We start from the raw sequence: 25,138 nt of genomic DNA, 5'->3' as shown, positions 1-25,138 counted from the left end.
AAGAACTCCTCAGAAGCATTTGCCAATATTTTCTGATTGTTAACACGTGGTGGATAAATGGTAATATTATTCTGTCCCCATCATCTCTACTAAAAGTGCTGCACGTCCTGATAAATAGTAACCGATGGACTAAGTATCTAAGGTAAATGGCGTCAATAAAAAACTAGGATACATACATCAGTTTAAAAAAAAAATAATATTTTATAAAGTAGCACTAAAGGTTTTATATTTCAAATAAAAGTGCCAATCCCAATATTACTTCTAAAACATCTCATAAATTTGGAAGTGGGACTTGAATTCTAAAACAAAAAAACAGAGAAAGATTGGAAGCAGCACAGACGAAGTTTCTAAGACCTCTCCTGGGACTCACTAGTTTAGATAAAACGAAAAACAAAGAAATAAGAGAACGATTACATACAAAATACATTATACAAGAAATAGAAGAATACTAGCAAAATTGGCTACACCACATAAAAAGGATGAAATACAATAGGATTCTAAACTAGCAATGGAATATAAATTCGCAGAAAGAAGAGACTGTGGACGTCCAAGATTAAGATGGAAAGATCGACCTCATCTACAGAGCAGCAACAGGATAAATTGTTCAGACGATAACTTTGGCAAATAAAGAGGAGAAAAAGATTAAACCCAAATTGGGGCAACAGAATTTCATTAGCAGGCGCTAAGTAAAAGATGTGAGAAAGAAAGAGATGAGAGAGAGAGAGTTGAATACTAGCATTAGATTGGAAATTTCGAAGTTTTATTACAAGATTTCATTATATATATATATATATATATATAATATTCATCAAAGCTTGATTTGCTTCCTCAGTCTTAAGAAGAGGCTGGGTATATTCCACTAATTCGGGCCCTACCTAAGGGCCTATGAGTTGTGGAAATACTTTCTGAAAATGAAAGCTGTGCCGAACAAAGCGGCCCTTTTGCAGCTGCCCTATCTTTGATCCATCTAACTCGAGTGCTTCTAGATGTTTTTTCAATGTTTTATGGATGGCGCCTAAAGCACCTATTATTATGGGAACAACTTTTGTTTTATTTTGCCAGTTTCGTTCAACTTCGATTTGCAAATCGAGATATTTTGTAATTTTTTCATTTTCTTTGTTGTCAATCCGACTATCTCCTGATACTGATATTTCGATAAACGTAACACCCTTGTTTTCACTTTTTTCAACCACTGTGATATCGGGTGTGTTACATTCCAAGCTTTTGTCAGTCTGGATTTTGAAATCCCAGAGTATTTTAGCTTTTTCATTCTCAACCACTTTCTGATGAACTTTATGCTTCCAGTAGTCTTTAGATACTTCAAACCCATACTTTTTACATAAATGCCAGTGGATTATCTTAGCTACATTATCATGCCTTTTACGGTACTCAATTTGTGCGATTTTGCTGCACCCACTTATAATGTGGTCTACTGTTTCTTCCTTTTCTTTGCACAATCTACATTTACTGTCTTCTTGAATTTTTTGTATTTTTGCCTTCATAACGTTGGTTTTAATGGCCTGTTCTTGTGCTGCAAAAATTACGGATTCTGTTTCTTTCTTTAGTGCTCAATTTCTCAACCATTGCCAGGTCAAGTTGCTGTCAGCGCTGTCCTCTATGCTGTGAAGGTATTTTCCATGCAATGTCTTATTTTTCCATCTTTCGGTTCTCATTTTTACTTGGTTGGTTTTGTATTCCAATTTTGTCTCCATGGGTTTAAATAAACCCTCTTTCCTTACCTCAATTCGAAATTTTTCCGTTGTTTTCTGCAGATAATCATTTAAATTTCGTTTTTCTTCTTCAATCTTTTTCTTCTTCTTCACTTGTAACAGTCCTCTACCTCCTTTTTTGCGTGATAGATAGATCCTATCAATGTCACTGCGAGGATTGAGGGCATGGTGCATTGTCATTAATTTTCGAGTTTTTCGATCTAAATCTTCTATCTCTAGCTGGATCCATTCAACAATGCCTGCTGAATATCTCAGAACAGGTATGGCCCAGGTATTAATTGCTTTTATCAAATTTCCAGCATTAAGCATTGATTTAAGGAGTTTTCTTAATCGTCTTATGTATTCTGCTCTAGTTCTTTCTTTGATCTTATTGTGCAGAATTTGTGATGCTTCTAAAATTCCCAAATATTTGTAGCTGTCTTCGAATTTTATTGCTTGGATTATTTCACCATTGAGCAGCTCGATTTCGTTCATATCTTCAAACTTTCTTCTTGTTATTCCAGCAATTGCACATTTGTCTAAGCCAAAATCCATTGATATATCTTGACTGAATATGTGCACAGTGTTTAGCAACGATCTGAGTTCATTCTCTGATTTTACATACAACTTCAGATCGTCCATGTATAAAAGGTGAGATATCTTTGCACTCTTTTGCGCAGTTTAATAACCATGAGCAGTTTTATTTAAAATTCTGGTTAGGGGGATCAGTGACAATATAAACAATAGAGGAAATAATGAGTCTCCTGGAAAGATGCCCCTTTTTATGTTTACCTCTCCAATTTCTTCTCTATTTATAACCAACGTTGTTTTCCAGTTTTTCATGCTGGATTGCAAATATTTTTGCATGTTTTCGCTAATACAAATAGTTCTGTGCATTTTGAAATCCAACTATGAGGCACCGAATCAAACGCTTTTTTATAATCTATCCAAGCCATATGCAGGTTGGTTTTTCTACGTTTGCAATTTTTAAGAATATATATATATATATATATATATATATATAAGAGAGAGAGAGAGAGATTTTTGTTCTAAGTTGGAACATCTGTCATAAGCATCCATGTGAAATTGCAAGTCATTCTATCAAGTAGTTTGTTTTATACAGCTGTCTAAAGCAATGGTGTTGTCTGTGTTCCTTGAAATGGATACAATTGAATATCGTGCGGTTATAAAATGCTTTGTAAAAGAAGGTTTAACGCCAAAATTCGATGCTCAAAAACGTTTATGGGAACTCTTCTTCTTCTTCGTTTTCGACACTTAAGAAATGAGCTGCGAGTATAAACGTGACCGTACCAGTCTTGAAGATGATCCACGTGAAGGAAGTCCAAAAAGTGTAACAACACAAGAAATCATTGGTCAAGTTAACGATATGGTATTGGATGACCGGCGAGTCAAAGTGCGTGAAACTGCTGAAATTATGTTGCATTTCAAAAGCACATGTAGGATATATTTTGCATGAATAATGGCATATGAAAAAGCTTTGCGCAAGATGGGTGCTGCTCACAGCAGATCAAAAACGCACTCGCATGAAAATCTCTGAACAGTGCTTGGAGGAGCGTTTTAACAAGAATGATTTTGTGCATCAATTTATTACTATGGATGAGACTTGAATTCACCATAACACACAAGAATCCAAACAACAGTCAAAAGAATGGACAGAAACCAGTTATTCAGCGCCAAAGAAGACAAAGTCCATTCCATCAGCAAGAAAGGTCATGGCATCGGTGTTTTGGGATGCTAAAGGCATTTTGTTTTTTAATTATCTTTGAAAGGGTAAAACAATAACCGGGGAATATTATTCCGATTCTTTAACCAAACTATGAAGAAAACAATTCGTGAGAAATGGTTTGAAGTTGAAAATCACCTTTCATCAGGACAATGCACTTGCCAACAAAAGTGTTTTGGCAATGGTAAAATTAAGGGATAAAAATTAAGGCACTATGAATTCTTGGAACATGCACCCTATACCCAGATTTGGCTCCCTCTGACTTCTATCTCTTCCCAAAACTAAAACTCTTTCTCGCTGCTCATCGTTTTCCTTCGAATCAAGAGGTAATTGCAGCCGTAGAGGGTATTTTGCAGATCTTACTGATAACCACTACAGGGACGGGATAATCGCGCTAGAGCATCGCTAGAATAAATGTATTAGTCTTAAGGGAGATTATGTTGAAAAATAAAAATAATTTTGAAATTATAGTTGCGTTTTTTTTTCATTGTTAAGCCGAGAACTTTTCATACCACTCTCGTATCTCGTATATATATCCCTGCAATAGTCAATATTACTTCAAAAAATACAGCAATCTTTAGGAGCAACATTCGGCAAAACCATCACGGAAAATTGAAATCAGCACAGCTTCCGAAAAATGCTGGAAGAAATCTGAAGGGTTAGATGTTCTGGTGATATTTCTCTACTGAAGAGTCTGAGATTTTACCGTTTCTTTCCTAGTTATAGTTTACAAGCTCTTTCTTGCTACATGCAAAAAATACCAGAAGAAATCGTAGTTAACCAGGCAGCATTCATATTGGATTCAAATAGGGAACTGTCTCAAATTCATAGTTAAAGACTCCTCTCCTTATCTAATTGCAATTATGAGATTTATTCTGACATAATCAATCATTACCTCAAAACAGGGATGAGATATCGCATAAAGGGTAACAGATATATTGAGATCCAGAGATAATAAAGTACAATCATCAACATTATGGAAATTATGGATAGAAGTACCCTGTTACAGTAAAACTTTTGTTTAATATAAATCAAAATATGCACTCGACGTTTCGACCTTCACATGATGGTCATCTTCTGGAGTATACATATATATACAAAGAGACAAGCTGCACTACAATCTACATGACATGCTAAAGTTACTGATCAACCGTTAAAACTATTTGCTTGACCTCTGGTGCTTTAAAAAAACCTCACTACATCAAAGCTACAGTCCTGTTATTATTATTATCTATCAGGTTACAAAGTTAAATTAAGCCGAGGAGGAACATGTTCATATAGAAAATAATAGATAAATACATAATCAGAAAATAAATTACTTATAGAAGTATACATATAAATTGCAACTGGCAGGGATAGTGGCCATTAAAAATTGAAAAATTGCTTCGAGTCTTAAAGTCAGGGTTTATATCACGTAAATCTTCACAAATCAATAATACCGTGACTCGTGTTCATGTGTTGCTTCCCACACATGTGACCAGTTCGACTATAATACGAGTAAAAACCAATGTATATTTTTGTATCCTTGGACAACTTCTGAATTACGACGTTTTCAGAGTTTATTATAAATCATCGCTTGGAATTTACCAGGAAATTTGAGTTAGTTTCAATGTCGCTCAGTATCTTAGTTTACTATACAACAAAAGTAACTTTATAGTCTGAGGACATCTTTGAATTAGAGAGAAAAGTAATCGGAATGGACTTTGTTTACTTGTTATGACGTCAAACAAGGATATGCACAAATATTGTTCGATTGCAAAATACCGTTTAAACCCATCACTAGCACTAAAAGGCTACAGTCAGTGTCAACCCCCAGTTCTACTCATGAAAACGGAAAATTAGCCACTTCCATTCATATGGAAAGAGCCCTTCATCGTTTGTGCTTTGTCTACGAACAGGTAACACATTTATTTTAAAATGAAACTGAGATTCCAGTAAGTGAAATATTTGATTTATACTCCGTATGATTAAAATAGTTGACTAGAAAGAAAATGATATTTAATTTGGGAGATCAACTGCTAAATATAACCTTTCGACTAAATTATTTCTACATTCTACTGAAATTCAACGTAACTATGGTACTACAATGTTTATATATAAATGTATACAGAATATATAAACCCTCAACAGGCTGAGGGTTTTAATCGTCCTTGAGTATGGATGCCTGGAACTTCTTTAGAGATAGTGGATGAATTTCATCGTCTATTTTACTTTTTGGTCCCTAGACATACGTTGCATAAACCACCAACAGTACTGATGTAGTAGTAGGTAACAATGTTTTGAGTGGGAGATTTACATAAAAATTTATCGGTGTTGAAATATTGGATTTCTCTTTAAATATGTAAGGGAGTGACAGTCACTTGCTCAATAAAAATTTGAAACGATTTACACACAAATACGATTTTAGTATATAGCATTGGTTTTATTTTTATGCATTGTAGTTGCTATTACAAGCTTTATACAGATATTACTGCTGTAGTTTACCACAACAAACTAATATTCCGTGACGCTTCCAATGGTTGCATTTAGACATAGCAAGCTGTCACCAGCCATGTCATTTGAACAGTTTGTTACAAACTATTCCTTTACATCGGCAGATCTAGCATAATGTGATATTTGAAGGGGATACACAAATTCCGTTTTGCTGTGAGTGAATGATAACAAAAGTGCGAAGAATGATAAATAAATAAAATATGTTTATAATCACAAATACCAGGTGATCCAAAAGTAACAGAAAAAGTAAAAATTCAATAATTCGAAAAGTATAGACAGTAGAACGATGCGATTTCACAGAAATGCACAGAAAGACATGGGATTTGTTTTAATTACGAAAACGCTTATTACCAGAATAGTTACATTTGGCACCGACAGGTGGCGCTTCGGTTGTGTCAGTAGCTTGTGCAGTGGCGCCGCATAGTTCGCAACGCTTCTAGGATTACAAATGTTCAATGTGACGGCCGTCATTCATGAGAATGGACGTCAGACGTGGCACGACACCCTGTACAGCATCGAAGAGGGTTTCAGCTGTAATTCCTGTCACATGATGGCGAATAGCTTCTTTGAACATGGCCAATGACGTCGGCCGATCTCTGTACACCTGTGACTTCAAGTAGCCCACACAACCAAAAGTCACAAGGTGTATGGTCTGGAGATCTTGGTGGCCATCCGTGCGGGAAAAAGTGACTGAGGACACGGTCATCGCCAAATGTCGATCGCAGCAGGTGTTGGATAGGACCTGTGATGTGCTGAGGTGCTCCATCCTGCATGAATATTACACTATGAAGCGCTTGCCTCTCTTGCAAGGAGGGAATGATGCTGTCTCTTAAAAGCTGCATAACGCTCGCATGTGAGAGAAACAGTTCGAAATGAACTTGTGGACTTCCTCAAAGAAAAAGGGGCCTATAATTAATGACGCAGTGAACCCATACCATGCTGTCACCTTTGGCTGATGCAAAGGGGTTTCCACAATCGCCTGTGGGTTCTCTCTGGCTCAGATGTGTCAGTTGTGCGCAATTACATTTCCATTAAGCGAAACCTGCGCCTCGTCAGTCCACAGGGCGTTTGACAGCCAGTCCGCATTGTTTTCCATTTGTTGAAAAGCCCAATTTTCAAATTCATGAATTCTCTCGAGATCGGTTGGTTTCAGTTCCTGTACATGTTGGATTTTGTAAGGATACCTCTTAAATATGATCCTTGGTGATCGCCACACAGTCCCGTACGAAATGCCAGTTCGTCTCTTGAAATTTCACGCGCACTGCATTCCCCATGTGCGTAAGCTGTCATATGTGTGTCGGTCTCGTGTTCGACCTCGTGCACAACTGCAATATTTTGTTTTTTTTTTGGGGGGGGGTCTCCCGCTTCTTGCACATGCTTCCAAACTGCCAGTGTTCTCAAACCTTTTCAACATAGCTATCAGTGAGGAACAAGACATCGGTCCCTTTCCACTCCTAATACCCCGCATCGAACGATAAGTGTGCAAAGCCGCATTTGCATAATCGGAGTTCTGATAATACAGCTTAATTAAAAGTGATTCATCTCGTAACGATAACTTGCCTCACCTTTGCAGAACGTTTAACTTCAGTAATAAACGTTAAATGTTGAAAGTTTAACTTCAGTATTCACCACATCTAAAATTTACGTACCTCACGTTTTAGATAGTGACAGGTAGTAGCTCCGGGACCGCTATAGGGCCACCTGTCGGTGAGAAATGTAACTATTCTGGCAATAAAATTTAATAAATAAATTGTTATTTTTTTACTACTGTTTAATTCACCAGGAGAATTTGTGCGCAAAAACAATTGGATTTGATAATGTCATGAAAGTTATTGTGACTGCCCTTAACATTATTAGGGCAAGCGGATTGAATCATCGTCAATTCCAAGAGGTTTTTACCCAAGAGGGAGAAGCGCATCACGGCGATGTGGTTTATTATAGTGATAGAGGTCGGTTGAGCAGAGTGAAGGTTCTTAAAAGAGTCTTTGACTTAAGGAGCGAAATACAGCAGTTCATGTAAACCAAGGGGAAGCCGATTGCGGAATTCAACGATCCGAAGTGGATGACAGACTTTGCCATTGTGACCGACATCTCGTTGCATATGAATGACCTAAATAACCGGCTACAGAGTGTGCACAAACAGGTGCACACTCTGTTTGATCACATCAAAGCTTTTGTGGCGAAGCTCAAACTTTTGGAGGCACAACTCGCAAAAGAGACTTAACTCATTTTCAGCTTCTCGCTGAGTCCATTCGTATTCGTCTCTTGATGAATACGTTACAAAATTAGCCGTGTTGCGAAGTGAGTTCGAAGAGAGATTTGGTGATTTTCGGAACCAACAGTCTTCTTTAGATTTATTTTCAATGCCATTCAGTGACAATGCTGCCGAAATTCCAGGCCCAGTACAAATGGAGCTGCTTGAACTCCAAAACAACTCTACTTTGAGATAAAAATTATTCAATGTGCCCTTGCTTACATTTTATAATGACTACATTTCTGAAGACGCATTCACTAATCTTCGCTGGCATGCATTGAAGATGTGCGCTTTGTTAGGAAGCACATATTTATATGAGCAGTTCTTTTCCAGAATGAAGCATGCGAAGTCCAAGACAAGAACTCAGATTACGGACCAACATCTCGAAAATACTCTGCGCATAGTGACTTCCAACACTGATGCCAACATCGACAAGCTGATCAAGGAAAAATATTACCAAATTGCCCATTGATATTGTAAAAAATCACTGTTTTCTTCATTAAATTATCTTTTTTTTTCAAGTATTGGTTATATTTACTTATCACGAACCCAACTCCTACTCTTAAAGCTGAGTGTTTATTTTTATAGGATTTTATGCAAAGTAGCAAATGCACAGTCTTCCTTGTGAATCTGGAAAGCATCTTGCAATTCTAAATACCGCAGTATAGCTTAGTAGCCCGCAGGCTACAATGAAATTTTTAATGAGGCCCGCACTGTCTGAAAGGTTGAAGACCCCTGTAGTAGGAATACAGAAAATATTAGGTAATCGTGCCCCTCAGACTGCTCCTGAAAGTGATTTTATAGTTTCAGGAGTAGTCTGAGGGGGTAGGGATTACCTAAAAGTATCTTTATCCCTAATACAGGGGTGTTAACAACCTTTCAGACAGTTCTTCAGTAACAGAAATGTGGGTATTGCAACGGTCATATAATCCATCTGCAGATCGTGTACTTAAAAATATTTACAAAGCTTTCATGATGCAATGGGATCTGCGCTCACAGCCTGTTAGTTAAAAACGGGTGAGGTTATCTATTTGAACATTCGAGAGCCAGCTGCACTTTAACTTGACTAATTCGTGTCAACACTGATTCCGGTCTTCTTTCTGTTAGGGCAGATCCCAGAAACACATGTCACGAAAACTACCAGAATATCAACAACTAGCCTTAATTCTTGTCTTCGAATCATTCTTCAAATGAATTGCTAAAATGTTCGTTAACTTCAATGTTAATAATACATTATTGTTCTATTCAGATAGTAAATGTTCCTGTTTGGATTAGTCTTATTATCTATAAAACGCTTCTCTTCTCTAGATAAGATGGGAGATCCTTTCTTGAAATTAGTCAGTTTTACAGTCTCTTTTTGGTAAAAAAGTCCTCCTCTTTCTCATGTGCCTTTTCCCATCTATTTGGGGTTGGCCTTTTACCCGATGCAACTTTACGCGCGCGATCCCAAACGACTTGTCGCAAAGCCTAACGTTTGCGGGGGGGGGGGGGGTATGTTTTTTCCGTAGAAGTGTGCGTTCACCTATTTTTTCATCCGGCTAATTTACTTTTAGTCGAAAGAGACCACATAAAGGTTTCTCACCTCATGGACGGGAATCGAACCCGGCTATTTCAGATCAAAGGACTTTGTCTATACCGATTGAACACGGAGGCTCTCCTTCTGCCATAAACATCTTACAATTATACTGCTTGTAGAGAAATCAACTGACACCACAGTGTGAATAAAAACCAGCCATTCCGCCCCTCTCAAAGATGTAAGACCTCTTTTCGCTGCGATGATTGCAGTAATCGTATGGGACTTACTTTCTACAAACGTTCGTTAGAGATCAATGAGAAATTTGGACTATTCTTCAAGTATGCCTGTTATGAGGTCCTGGACTGTTGTGAAGAGGACTTCCCATGACCATACACCACGCTTCTACTCAGTGAAAAGCATAGCGTGATTCATAACACAGCTTTCCAAGCTTCCCCGTCCCAATATACACTCTCTTTGCACTACACTACATGTTGGATCGGGTAATGTGGGGTTTTCATATTGCGGTTCTACCAAACAACTTGCGCAGATTCGTGTTCCACTCGATTCCCGAATCTCCGTATTCAACGTGTCGGCTGGAAAATGGCGGTTTTTACATATTACCCTTCATAGCACCCTATGATCACGTTCAGTGTGTGTTGAGTCTTCCACTTCAGCCCTTCAATATTAGTATGTTACCACTGATTATTGACATGCAATGATCAGTTTTTCAATAATTTGCCGAATAGATAGGACTGTAACATGACATCCCATTATAACGCCTCTTTCAAACTCCGTGAGTTCCCTTCTCTCAGCCATTTCACGGACAGAGTTGCTCTGACTTGGGAACACCATATTCGTCCAGTTTATACCGGCTAAAAACATGTGACTCATTACATAGTGCAATGCATGTTGGGAGTACTACACCAACAGTGTAGTACTCTGCTTGGTATAGTAAGGCTGCAAGGCTTCCCTAAGAACACTGGACCCAGCAGGAAGCACTTAGTTTGAATAATAAACCTTCACTCACCAATTAACTTCTTTCACACAATTTATTCTTCCTCCTTCGTTCATTCTACAGCTGTCTCATTGATCCATCCATAGGAATTAATTTAAGATTTTCTTCGAATATTCACGTCTAATATTTTCATTGAAGAATATTTTCAAAGATAATGTCGTTTGGGTGGCCTTTTTTTTTAATAGCAAGTGCGTTACAATCACATTCAGAGGTCTCTGTTTTAGGTTTCTCTCTATGTATATGACAACACAGAAATAATGAGAATATATATATTTTTTTATTTTAAAGCATACTTCACTCCCATACTTTTGTTTGTTTGTTTTTCTTTACGAATATTAGGCTTCAAATTTCAATGAGGGACTTATTTAACTATCTTTTCTTTATAGCATAGTTTCAAAATGAATCCAGATGCAGAATTGTACAAAAGGTATCAGACAGTTCAGGTCACAGATGCAAAGAATTTTTACCAAGATCTTTCGAAGTTGGAATGGACTGAAAATGAAATGGTGATGGATGTTGGCTGTGGAACTGGGAATGTTACCAAACATCTGTTATTGCCAGGTTGTAAAAAATTAAAGAAAATAGTAGCCATTGATATTCTAAAGAGCATGATCGAATTTGCAAAAGAAGAAAATTTTTCAAGTGACATTGATTACCATGAAGCAGATATAGAAAACAGGTAAGTTTGTCATAGACATGTAAGAAGATCATCGAAAGAATGAAAAGAGTATCTTTGTCAATTTTAAGAGAAATTTGAAAACGTTCCTGCATTTATTAACACCATTAAATATTATTGAAGTGTTATATTTTTTCATCCATATTTTTAGGTCATATATTTATTTTTATTCTATGTAATGTTTGTACTGTTGGTTTATATATAAATTTTTCTCTTTTATTCTTTCGCTGAAAGACACTGATAAACGGAAAAAAAGATATAAAATAATAATAATCCTAGAAAACGTATTTCCACGTTTCTCCAAAGAATAATTTGAATTAGTACTACAGTTTGTTTAAAAAGGAAAAAAATAATACATACAATTTACAATTAATAAGAATTTTAAAATAAATTCCGAACAAGAAGCAGTAAGTGAAATAAGTTTAATTTTTTAATTGGTGATACAATTAAAAGTAATGAGCACTAAATACTTTCTACTAGGTGCAGAAATATGTAGCCGGTCTCGTTGGCCGAGTGGCTAGCATATGAGCTCTCCAGGCTCAAGGCTGCGATCCTGCCATGAGCATAGATGCTTGTGATTGTTTGTGAAAATACTATTTGTGGTGGTGTGCAGTAGATGGCGTTGGTGTGGATGATGGTAGTTACGGTTCGTTCTAGTTGGTGGAGATAGAGAGTTTTAAAGTAGGTGCCTTCACTCGATGAGTCTTTGGACTCCTTGGAGGTGTCACGTAATAAAAGTAATAATAATAATAATAATAATAATAATAATAATAATACATTCAGATAAACAAAACACGTAAAATCAATGATGAAAAAAGTGTAAGCACCGAAAAGATGAATTACTCAAATTTTGGATTTGAAAGAACCTCAGAATAAAGACACGGGATAAAAATGGTAAGCTATTAACAAACATGAGATGTTTCGTTAAAACTTCAACAGATCGGATAGCCGATATCTAACTGTGCGCTAACCACATTAGTCATTTCCTTCTATACGTATGCTATTTGTAATGGTGGTTTGATCTTTAATTTCTTTTCAGATACTTTCGGATTTTATACATTAATGACATTATTCTTATATAACACTTTTTTCAGAGTTTTCACAACGTTTCTCGAATATCAGTGTTCTTGTCATCTTGCAGTCTAAATCCGCAAAGGCATCAAACCACAATACTCCAGGTACCAGTATTCACCACCAGAAAAACTTCTAATATTAGTTCCGTACGCATGATTACAATAGATAGTCTCCACCTTTACTCAGTGATATACCAATATTGCAGCCTAAATCCCCCACCAATGTGTCTCTAGAGGGGCCCCTCATGGAAATATTTCAAGTTACTCCAGACCTTCAAGAAGAGGAGTGTTGTCACACTGGACATCGAAATTCTTCTACTAACTAAAGAGAATCATAAACGTCCATGGTCGTGGAGAAAGGGGGGGGGGAGAGGGATCGTACTCACAGCCTGTTTGTTACAGAGCGGATAAGCAAACCACTCAGCCAACCACCAAGAAGGTTAATTATTCACTTGCTTTACAGATATTTAATAAGTTAATCATATTTAATATTTAATAATATTATATTTAATATTTAATACTATTATGTTTAATATTTAATATAATATTCAACATTTAATATTATTTTAACATCGGAATCAGTCTATCTTCGGGCAGCCTAGCATAGAGGATGCTAGCGCCACATCCACTGAACTACACAGGCTTTTTATAACACTAATCACTTTATTTATTAAAATTATTTGGGTTAATTGTTGACATAGAAATATTTTATTTTACTGAAAATTGTTTGATCTGTGTTACTCTGTTCAATATTATTATTACTTTTTTCCCTTCAGGAACTCTTTTCTTCCAGAATGGGAAGGCCAGTTTACAAAAATATTCTCTGTTTATTGCTTCCAGTGGTTAAAGAACTCTCCCGAAGCATTTGCCAATATTTCCTCATTGTTAGCACTTGGTGGAGAAATATTAATATTATTCTGCACTCACTCATCTTTATATGAATTAATGCACATCCTGAGAAACAGTAACCAATGGAATAAGTATCTGAAGGTAAATGTCATCTGTAAAAGACTAGAAATGCAAATATTATTTTATAAATAATAACGTTTTTTAAAAGTACCACTAAATGTTCTGTATTTGAAACACAAGCCAATACAAAGATTAGTTTTGCTTACTGTCACTATTGTCCAAAGTGACAGTAACTTGTCAGTTACTGTCACTATGGGGAAAAAACGACTCGTACATCCAGCCTTACAAAGGGCAACATATGCAGCCTCTGCTCATGTGATGCGACTAGTTAAATCTTTGAATTTAAAGATGTAATTAAGTTTTAAAAAAAAATAAAGGAAGAAATCTTCTAACACTTTGCATTCTCAAACAGGAAGGCATCGTTCTTTTAGACTTATTCTTTCGAAACTGGAGGATGTCATCTTCATTTTTAGCCTTGACAAAAACTCTGCTCATGGCCTATAGATGTTCAGAGATATATTTGGAGGTTTAAGAAAAAGAAAGAGAGTCTGCAGTAGAAAGCGGCAACAGCCTCATGATCCTAAACTGTAACTCCCCCATTGTTGTCTTAATAGTGAGTTGGTTGGTTTTTCTGAATGTTTGGTTAGGTTTTTCGCAGAAACGAAAAGTACGGTTCATCACTAGAATTTTTGGCAAAACCCTATGTTTTTATGTCCAAAGTAGATTAGCTCAGAAAATGACTGAAAACAAGTCTAGAAGAAGATTCGTCGGTTAAAATAGTACTGAATTTGTAGCGGTCTTTTCCCAGAGGCCTATCATTATTGTGCAGGAAATGCTGCCAAAGGACCAAACAAGCTTTTGCACTTCACGGCTTAAAATATTCGAGCATTCCAAATTTCAGTAACACAAGAGCTGTGTTACGCTATAACATTCAGTTAAATGTAGTTTCGTACTTAAGTGTAGTTAAGTGTGATATTTCGAACTGCTTCTTGTGGACACAAGAAGCAGTTCGAAAGATAAAAGCTCCAAATTATCAGATCTTATTGGATCAATAGAAAACAATAAGAAGTTAGAATAAGGGTTCTCATCCTCTAAATGTTACACAACATTCAAACGGTCACAGAAGTCTGAATACTAGCATTAGATCAGAAACGCATACCCGCGATAGAAGAAATTATGATTCAAAGAGGTACCTTTGAGATTTTTTCAATACAGTAAGTGGTTCACGACAAACCAAAATAAATGTTAGTCGTGATAGCGATATATTCCTACTGGAAGGTCTGAAATTGTAATCTGAAACTGTTTCTTTCCTAATAACAGTCTTCAACCTCTTTTTTACCACATGTCAGAAAAAATCGTAGGTAGCCAAGCAGTTTTCATGAACCTTGCTCAAATTCATAGTTAAAGATCCTTCTCCTTCCCCAATTTCAATTATAAGATTTACATTGGCATAATCTATCATTAATGCAATATAGGGATACGATATCCCATAAAGAGTGCGTGGATATATCGAGGACGAGAGAGAGAGAGAGAGAGATGAACGGAACAGAATTTATCGCACTCGCTCGATCATGTCTGGGGTTCTGCTTGTTGACAGCCGAACAGAATGTGGCTCATCCTCAGTCATTTCCTTCCCATCGCGAAAGCGTTTGAACCAGTCGTGAACACATTTTCAGCTAACGGCTTCCGTCCTGTACACTTGCACCAACATTTCATGCGTCTCCGTCGCCGTTTTTACCAATTTTTAGCAGAACTCGATGTTCGCTGGTTGCTCCATTCCACTGTTACCCTACCTCTCCCACTGACTACGTTCGACTGCCCACAGCGGGTTTACCCCGACGATCACGTGTACTACGATAGGTGGCACTTCTGGACGTGTCTCTCGATAGTCATGAGCACCTGGTCCATGTTGCCGTTGAGATATCGGACCATTCACCGAACTTTTCAGACGCATTATATATATATATATATATATATATATATATATCGCTCGAAAAAAAAGTTCGAGGAAAAAAAAATATATCGTGGAAAAAAAAGTTTCATTTAATCTAGTTTAACCTTATGATTTAAAGGGATTGGATATTCTGTTATTTTCAGGATTTTGACAGACTCTTTCCAAAAACCCATTATATGAACAAGCAGCAGAGAATTGCAATGTACAAGAAAATGCTGGATGACGCTGGATTTTCGTTGATTAGATGTGAGGAGGTGGAAAAGTCGTACACATTTAAGGACCAAGACGAATATCTAGGTAAGTAACCTCATTATTGCTAAATCACTGCATTTACTTTTATACGATTTCACTTATATTGCAAATTGTATAAGTGAAGTACAACGTATAAAAATAAGTTTGGCACAATCGTCGGAAACTACATTATAACGCAGATACCAATGTTTTCTTGAATTCCTTTTATCAATGATAAGCCGAATAGCATATGTGTAATAGAAAACCAAATGTGGTTTACAGATAACCCACATTTCCATTGAAATGTTTTCATGGACAACTGCATCAGTCATTATATCAGTAAACATGGTGTAATTGTGATATCCAAAAATGAGCTGTTGTTGACGATATCATAGGCAATGAACAGATTCAATGAACTGATTTAATAGCCGTTTATTCAGCCATAACTCCTAATAACCCAATAATCCTATCATAGCCATTATACTACAGACATATTCATTCACAATGAGGGAAAGATTTACGTTCGTCTTCAAGACTCGTGTATAATCATTTCGTTGATGACATGACCTAAAATATCTGTATTTATTCATCAACATAAAGTGGAAATTCTACGCTGGAGAGCAAAATATATATCACTACCCCAAATTGACTCACTGAGTTTTTTTTTGTTTTTTTTTTTGAAACACTAAGATGTCCATATAATTTTTAAACCATAAAATTCATTTTATATTTTCGTAACTAAATTTTACTGAGACTTCGCATTCATACATTATTATGTCATTAAACTATATCTAAATTAACTCATCGAAAAGCGATTTATAATAAGTTTCTAGTATTGATAATGAAAACCTGATTTCAATTCTTTGATGTCATATAAGCTCTTTCTTCTAAGAATCTGTAGAATCAGTTCTTTCAAAATTCATTAAGTTTTCTATCCAAACTGAAATGATTTTTACTTTCCGTGTGTAAACAAAATGAAACAAACCAAAAATCGTTATTGTTGGCGTAACAAAGAATATTCCTTCGTGGAACTGTTTTTTTTAGAATTTTATATTGCCACTGTAGAAATACATAAAAAAAAACGTACCAAACTATAAATGTTGTATAAATCGACTAGATTTGAAAACCATCTCATACTCACTGATAATGAAAACTTTTTTAAATATTTCATTTTAGCAAAAGTGAAATATCAAATGAAAAAAAAAATATTTCTTAGTTCGGTAATATTTTGTGTTTTTCCTTTATTTCTATTAATAAAAAAGCTTCTTTTAGGAACTATACGATATTACCAGGATTGGGTATCCCGAATCCCTTCTGAAGAAATCGATAATTTCATGGCGGACGTATCAGATGTTACCAAGAAAATCTGCAGCTATTCAAAAGATGGGAACCCGATATTAGACTACAACGGCATGATCATTCACGCAAAGAAACTGATTTGAAAATGAGATAATCTGTAATTTGAAAATTAATAAAACAGTAATTTAGTATGATTGTAGGAACATTCATCTTTAAGTTACGTTGCTCAATGAAATGTTTCTCTCCTGTTAATAAAATATTCTTCTTTTCGATGAGAAACAAAGTTTCGTTTGGTAATCTAATACGTTTTAATATAAATTATTATATTAATTTAATGTAAATTATTATGTTACCATAAATCTGATAACGCTTTTTATTCTCAAAAGGGAATAATTGAGGACGTTTTAGCTTTATACAACTTTTGCATACTAAACAGTCAATTCTTCACTCAAGAAAATCAACCGTAGAAATCACACTATTTCAGATAATAACATCTCGAGTTAATATTAAGGATCACGAAATGGCGCGAGGTGTCTACCATCCTCTCCTTTACCGATAGCGTTTAAAAATCGGTAGTAGTTTGTGCCAGCTATCTTCGCTTACTGGCTAAGGGTGGAAAGCCAGTACCCTTCAGTTTTTAAATGTTAGTTAGGGTTAAAACGTCCTACTCTACTCCCTTTGGGTAATAAAAGGCGTTAACAGATTTATTTATTTATATATGTTACATTTCTATCGCTGATAAAAAAAAAAAAAAAAAAAAACATGACGCATGAAAGAAAAACATGAAAAGCAATGTCACATGAAATAGTTTTATGAATCACTACTGAGAAAATTAATGACAGTATTTAAATTAAGGGGATATTAAATCCCACATTGTTTTAATACCAAATAAGAAACTCAAGTAAGTATTAAGTAAGTTAAATATTTAAGTAAGTTAATGACAGTTTTATTAATATAATTACTCGTGAATTTCCAACTATTCCTAAAATGTGAATGCAATAAATTTTTTCTTAATCTGACAACATTAGTGTTATGATAGTATGTTGGAATACGTTAAACGGGTATTCTAAATATCCAGATACCGAAAGGTTCACCATTCAAGAATTAACTGATGATCTAAAATTAGTCATATTAGGCATTTACAGGGTGTTCGGGATAAATTTGACAGTTTCGTAAGGAAAAAGAAAATCTTCTTTGTATTATCTATTAAATTTAATGAATTGACAAAAAAACATTACAGGCAGAGTTAATTACAATACTATCAACAAGATTTACTCAAAATAACCACCATTAGCATCGATCACAGCTTCAATTCTGCTTCGGAACCTCGAACAAGCTGATGCTACAGTCTCCCTGGGAAGGGCCGCAAAAACTGTTTTAATTTTATCCATTAACTGGGCTTTTGTATTACTGGAAGTGCGATTGGTGTCTTTTTCAACTGCGCCCCATACAAAATAATCCATGGGGTTAAGGTCTGGGGAGTTTGGAGGCCAAACATTTGGACTGGTGAAGTCGTAGAAATTTTCAGACAACCATTTTTGACTTTTCCCAGAGGTGTGGCAAGGGGCCGAATCCTGCTGCCATACATACGGCCTACCATTGGCTACCCTTGTTATCCAGGGCTTGACTACAGTTAGCAACTCCACGAACAAAGCCCGAATTCCAATGCCAGGGTTCTTCAACACCTGTTCCTGCAGATTTGCGAGGAATTCTGCTGTACGAACGCAATGAGATCGTCTGCTAGGGATCTTTCTTCTTGCTACATCCTCGTAGTCACCATTGCAAGTCTCTAGTTCATGCCTGATTGTTTTTACTGTATTCAGGGAGCATTGGGCAGCAGTCGTAATATCCTTATTTTGATGGCGGGCACGAATCATCATGATACAAGTTATTCTCTTCCATGATTCAGGTGGGTTCCAGCTATCCATCCTTTCTGACATCTTGTATGTGAATGAAGAAGGGTCCAAACTTTTAAATGAAGAGAAGTGTGTGTTAATACATGTAACTTACGGAAAAATATAATTAATTATAAATATGTCAAATTTATCCCGAACACCCTGTATATTATAAGAACAACAAACACACACACAAAAAAAAGAAAAACTCACGGGAGATTCCTGTTTGCCTTTTCTGACTTAATTAATCATAATTAATCATAATTAGCATCACTATCTATGCTATTTTGGATGCTCCACTTGAAAGGTAATGGCATGTATTGACTTTCGACCAACGTGCCAGCCCACGATGACACCACTCTTGCGTCACTGAGTGTTCACGTCGTGTTGCCGTACCACCTGTATTCAACTAATACGATGAAACTATGCTTCCTGCTATCTGCACATCGAATTTTATGTTATTAACAAACCTCGACTGTTTCATCACTTCATATTACAGGGGTTTCCGGACACTTATTGACAGATGGTGTATCTTGAAACTGACTTTGTTTAGACACCAGCACCAACCACGTTACCGCTTCTTAAATTACAGATGATGCACTCATCGGAAATGGTAATCCGTTCTATCTGCTAATGAAGCAATAAGAGGATAGACGTTTTGAAACCTTAATAACTTCACTCCATAGTTTTCAGATAAGAAAATTGTGGAGTGAAGATATTAAAGTTGGATTATATTGTTACCTCCGTGCAACAGAAAACACTAAAAGATTTTATCATCTTCCATCCTCCAAAAGCCCTTTATTAATTTCCTATCGTGTCACTTGACCTTATCCTGCTTTTCTGAGTTTGTAGTTGATTCTTTTTTTCTGTCTATTCTTTTTTTCATATTAAACATGCGTTGACGTGAGTCAATGCATGTTTAATATGATGACAGAACCTTTTATTAGTAGTCTCTGTGTTTAACACAATAATTCCTCATAAACAAAGTCGAATAAAAATACTAAAATGAAGTACAGGGAATGCCTTATTCTCACATGTCAGAGTCCTCAGCATCTCTGTGAATCTGTAGTTTTGTATTCTTTTTGCAAATAGCCGTTGAACTTCAACTTGGTCCACTATTACTTAGCAATTCCTACATTATTTCTGTAATGGAAAAAGGTTCTATCAATGTAACATTCAATCTGCAATGTTGTCAACTCATAATTCGTAGGTATTTGTCAACACTGAATTGCTATCCATTATCATTTCACCACAGTCCCAAACTGTGGTGAAATGATAATGAACCAACTGAATCAACATTAAATGCTAGTACTAGTTTGCAGTCCGCTCCCCCAATTCAATTGACCTCAAAGAAAACGGAAGACATTTTTCTAGTGATGGAAAAAAAAATTAACTTGGCTGTTCCAAAACATCATAAACTCTGATGGAACTGATGTTAGAATAACCACAATCGCAAATCCTAAGAATGCAATGCAAATCTCTACTCTAAGACTCAACTTCTACGATCCATTGAAGCTTCTTGATTAATAAATGATTTTTTGTATGGATTTTATAACTCTCTGATCAAAATGTGATCATCTTAATTGGTAGAAATCGGTTGCTTGCATCTACTGGCTAAGTATGTCACTTAACTTTCGATCCAATTTCTTATAAAATTAAAATTTTAAGATCAATAAAAAAAATCACAAGTAATCAGTTCAAATGATGAGGACTTTTTTTTCATGTCTATAATGCGAATGAAAATCAAAATAATAATAATGATGATAATAATAATTAATATCATTATTATTGTTATTATTTATTATTACGTGACACTTCAACAACTCATCGCAGAAGGGTTCTACTCTCCTCGACTACAAACATCAAATCCCCAGTAGTTAATTTTCAAACTACACAAAATGCTATTTACCTCCCATCATTACCACCACCAACAACGGTATTTTTCGTCTGCAAATTCATTTTGTAGTTCTTATCTACTCCTTAAGCATAGCGTTTTTATAGATTACTTTAAATCATCGCTTGAAATTATTTGCTTCGTAAATGTGCAGTCAAATCGCGTACATAATAATGTACAGAAGCTTTATAAAAATCCATTCGTATCAAGAAAGATTTTTTTTCTAATTTTTTCATGTTTGTACGAAACCCTAAAAGTAATGCTTTGCAGACAGCTTTGTGTTTCCAAGAAAACTAATATAACGGAAGCTTTATGATCTTATTCCGAGTATATTTCACGACAAATATAGAGAAATAGTGCTTATTGCAACATATCCTTTAAACACAGATCTTGTAATGATGATGTTTTTTTTTGCCTTGAAAGTAATTGACAGTCTGTGTTTGCGAGTACTTTTCGCAAAAACAGACTATCAATCACTTCCAAAGTATTCAAAGTATTCGCAAACAGTCCTTCATTTGTAACGCTTTGTGTACGCAGTTAAGATATTTATTTTGAAACGTAGTGGAAGAATTCAGTAACGGAAATATTTGATTTTTACTCCGTAGTATTACGATATCACCCTGAATCATAATAATAATTAATTTCGGTGATGGATTGCTAAATATTGATATTTAGACTATATCATTCTACATTCTCCTGAAATTCGACACCGACTTTCAGAAGAATACGCTACTTTTTATACTGAATCTATCGAACTGCACATTTATCTGTATAATAATGTTTAAAATTTGTGATAGAAAAAGATCTTACGTGAAAAGTATTTTTAATAATGCAAAGTCTTCGGCTTTAATATCGAAGGCATCATCAGCAGTACAATTACAAAGGAACACAATTAAAATAATGCAAATAACAGACGCATTATAAAAAGCGCCATCTTGTGATAAAAAAAAACAACAACTGGACAACAAAATTCCTAATTATTATTTAAAAAAGTATGTGTACATGCTTCTTCTTATGTGTGTCACTCTGAAGATTAGTTGGTGACAGAAGTAGGACATAGCGTCCTATCTTGTTCCGTCCGTTGTATTTCTTCATAGATTTTAGCTCCGGTTATTATTGTTAAGTTGTTTATATTGGAAATTGGCTTCTTGGCTTCTTCCATTCTACCGTCCTCTCCATTTATTCTTGTTATACATGGTATCAGTTTTTACAGGTTTTAGAAAGCAATTATTAGAGAAGTTTTTTGCATTTAAAGTTTTCTAATGCATTTGTTCCAATAGCCAATAGTGACTTTCTATAAATTGAATTCTATAGTAGTGTGCTGTCAATGTGAATGTCTGCCGGCGTCTATATATTTTTCATGTAGAAAACTGTAGAATATCAGAAAACTGGGTAATATTTATTTAGCTTAAAAGCCTTAATAAATATTATTTGCTTCAAATCTTTCCAACTGAAATATATTTACCATGGCAACGGAAAAAATGCATTCCAATTTCTTTTCTCTGTGTAATAATTTGTGACATTCTTCTATATCTAGAGATGTGTCGTTATAACGTGATTTTTGAAAACATTAATTAATTTTTCGTACAGGTCAAAATGAAATCTATTTATGATTATTTGCCTCGATTTCTGATTGTACTTTCATTAAAAAAATATAAGACAATTTTATAACTAGTTAAAAAAAAACTTAAAAATATCTTCTTTTTAGCTTTCACGAATCATTATGGTTCTTAGCTGCCCAAATTTGTCCTTTCAACCGTCTCTCAAGGATAAGGTAGTTATCCCTATGCCTCCACAAACTGTGGTATAGATGCATGCGTTCACGGGGCCGGATTGCTGTGCTGGGGAACGAAAAACCCGAGTTTCCGGGTGAAAAAAAACTACCTTCATATGAGACCGGCTAAGTCACCTTTAGTCGAAAAACATCAGATAAAGGTTCTTCACGTCACTGACTGGAATCGAACCCAGGTCTTTCTGACAAAAAAGCATCGTTTGTACTGATTATATTTTATTTTCACAATAGCATCTATGTACATTCGGACGAACTATTTACATATATATACAATATGTACATAGCATGAGTTTTTTTGAGTATATCAGTGATAAGGTGACGAATGCAACTTCATTTTCTAATTGCCCCCACCCCTAGAATATTCAAATTTCCCACGTTGGGAAACACTGATCTAAGGTAGAAAAACTTCAAAGTGTAGTATATCAGAAATACCAGAGAAACAACATTCGATGTTTGATTTACAGTTGTGTGAGTAATTATGTTACTGCCCTCCAATGCTGAATTAACTTCTTGCTAATAATTGGTTATCGGTCATTTATGAGACAATAACCTCTAGAAATTTCAGCTGTTTTGGGTTCACACGAATCCGACACAGAACAATAGAACTGTTGGCTGTTATACCAGTTATGCGGAGAGTTCGCCGAAAACAATTTACCGAAAGGCAATTAATCGATAAAAAGCAATTCATAGAAAATTAATTCATCGAACAACAGTTAATCGAAAAAGCAATTCATCGAACGGCAATTCTCTGAAAAAGTAATTCACCGATCAGCAGTTAATCGAAAACACAATTCATCGAAACGCAGTTGATAGTAAAATAACAATTCATAGAAAAATCTCAATTCTTTGAAAATACAGTTCACAGACAAATGAATTATAAGCCATATTGAGCGTTTGAATTATAAGCTAGATTTTTTTGCGGGGCGATATGAAAGATCCTTAACTAGCTATACTGGTTGCAGTGAATACAATCCTGGAGAACTGGAGTTCAGTGGGGAGGAAAGAGGAACACTGATGGTGAGTGAGCTATCGGTATACATGAGACATTGAGTAATCGCAATAACAATCAGCATGTAGAATTTGTTGATATATCACCATGTGTCTTGAGGGAATGTTTCAAGGTGTTAGCAGCTTTAATTAACCTTTTTAACACGAGTCTTATATTTTCCCAAGTTCCAAAGGAGTGGAAAGAGAAGAAAATTGTTCCTGTTCATAAAGTTAGCGATTAGACTCTGGCTTCGAATTACAGGCCAATCTGCTTTTCTTTGGTTGTGGTCGATTTATTAGAGAGGCTAGTGAGAACCAGGATTCAGAATTAGTTTGATGATAACAATATTCTCTACTCAGGTACGATGTATACTGTACCTGAGTAGAGATGTGGCTATGGTTGGTTGGTTAGTGATGAGGAAGGTGGCTAATGGTTGGATGTTGAGAGTCTGGTTGGTGGGGATTAAATCAATCTACACTTGTGGTATTCTTACTCTGAAAACTTCGTAGCTGGCGTTGGTTTTTATGTCCTAATTTTTTAAACTATAAAATAATTTTATATTTTAATAACTAAATTTTCTGAGACCTCACATTCATACATTTTTATGTCATTAAATTATGTGTAAATTATCTCCTTGTAAAGTGATTTAAAATAAGTTTCAAATATTGATAATGAAAACCTGATTTCAATCTTTGGTGTTATATAAGCTATTTAATCTAAGAATCTGAAGAATCAGTTCTTTCAAGATTCAATAAGTTCTACCCAAACTGAAATGATTTTTACTTTCCGTTTGTAAGCGAAATGAAACAAACCAGAAACAAAAGGAGTAGCCAATCGTTATTGGTGGTGTAACAAGAACATTCCTTCATTGAATTTTATATTACCACTGTAGAATTACATAAAACATTATACAAAACAAAATATTCTATAAATCGACTAAGTTCAAAGATACTCATCTCATGACTACATAAACTCCAATGCCCCGTAATTTACATATTTTAGCAAAATAAAATATTAAATGAAAAGAAATATATGTTCGCTGCATAATGTTTTGTGTAGTCCCTTCATTTCCATTATACAAAATAGCTTATTTTAGGGGCTGTACGATATTATCACGATTGGTCATCCCGAATCCCTTCTGAAGAAATCAATAATTTCATGACGGACGTATCAGATGTTACCAAGAAAATCTTCAGATATTCGAAAGATGAGAAACCCATATTTATCTACTACAGCATGATAATTGATGCAATTTTAAAATGAGATCATCTGTACTTGAAAAAATAATAAAACAGTTATTTAGTATGATTATATGAAGATTTATCTTTGCGTTAACATTCTTCAATCTAATGTTTCTACCCTGCTAATAAAATACTCTTCTTTTAATCAGAAACAAAGACTTTCGTTTGGTAAACAAATACGTATTAATATATATTAATATGTTAACAAAAATAAAAATCTGGTAACCCTTTATATTCTCAAAAGGGAATAACTGAAGCCGTTTTAGCTTTATATAACTTTTGCATACTAAACAGTCAATTTTTCACTCAAGAAAATCGACCGTAGAAACCTCACTATTTCAGACAATAACATATCGTCTTAGTATTAAGGACCACGAAATGGCTTGAGGTGTCTACCATCCTCTGCTTTCCCAATACCATTTAAAAATCATTGATAGTTTGAACCGGCTATCTTA

The 25,138-nt window shown here is 35.2% G+C and overlaps 1 protein-coding gene across 1 annotated transcript; it reads left to right on the top strand.

The window, feature by feature from the left end:
• Nucleotides 1-11,129: 11,129 nt before the first annotated feature.
• Nucleotides 11,130-17,016, top strand: LOC150105100 (juvenile hormone acid O-methyltransferase-like). The gene is made up of 4 exons (XM_090395116.1): nucleotides 11,130-11,410; nucleotides 13,257-13,470; nucleotides 15,487-15,640; nucleotides 16,847-17,016. The coding sequence occupies exons 1-4, from the start codon at nucleotides 11,130-11,132 to the stop codon at nucleotides 17,014-17,016; spliced, it is 819 nt and encodes a 272-aa protein (XP_090251242.1).
• The last annotated feature ends 8,122 nt before the right edge of the window (nucleotides 17,017-25,138 follow it).

Source organism: Typopeltis vanoorti, chromosome 7, assembly GCF_054136105.1.
Source record: "Typopeltis vanoorti isolate ZY-2024b chromosome 7, IOZ_Tvanoo_1.0, whole genome shotgun sequence".
NCBI lineage: Eukaryota > Metazoa > Arthropoda > Arachnida > Uropygi > Thelyphonidae > Typopeltis > Typopeltis vanoorti.
This window is presented reverse-complemented; position numbering and strand designations above follow the sequence as displayed.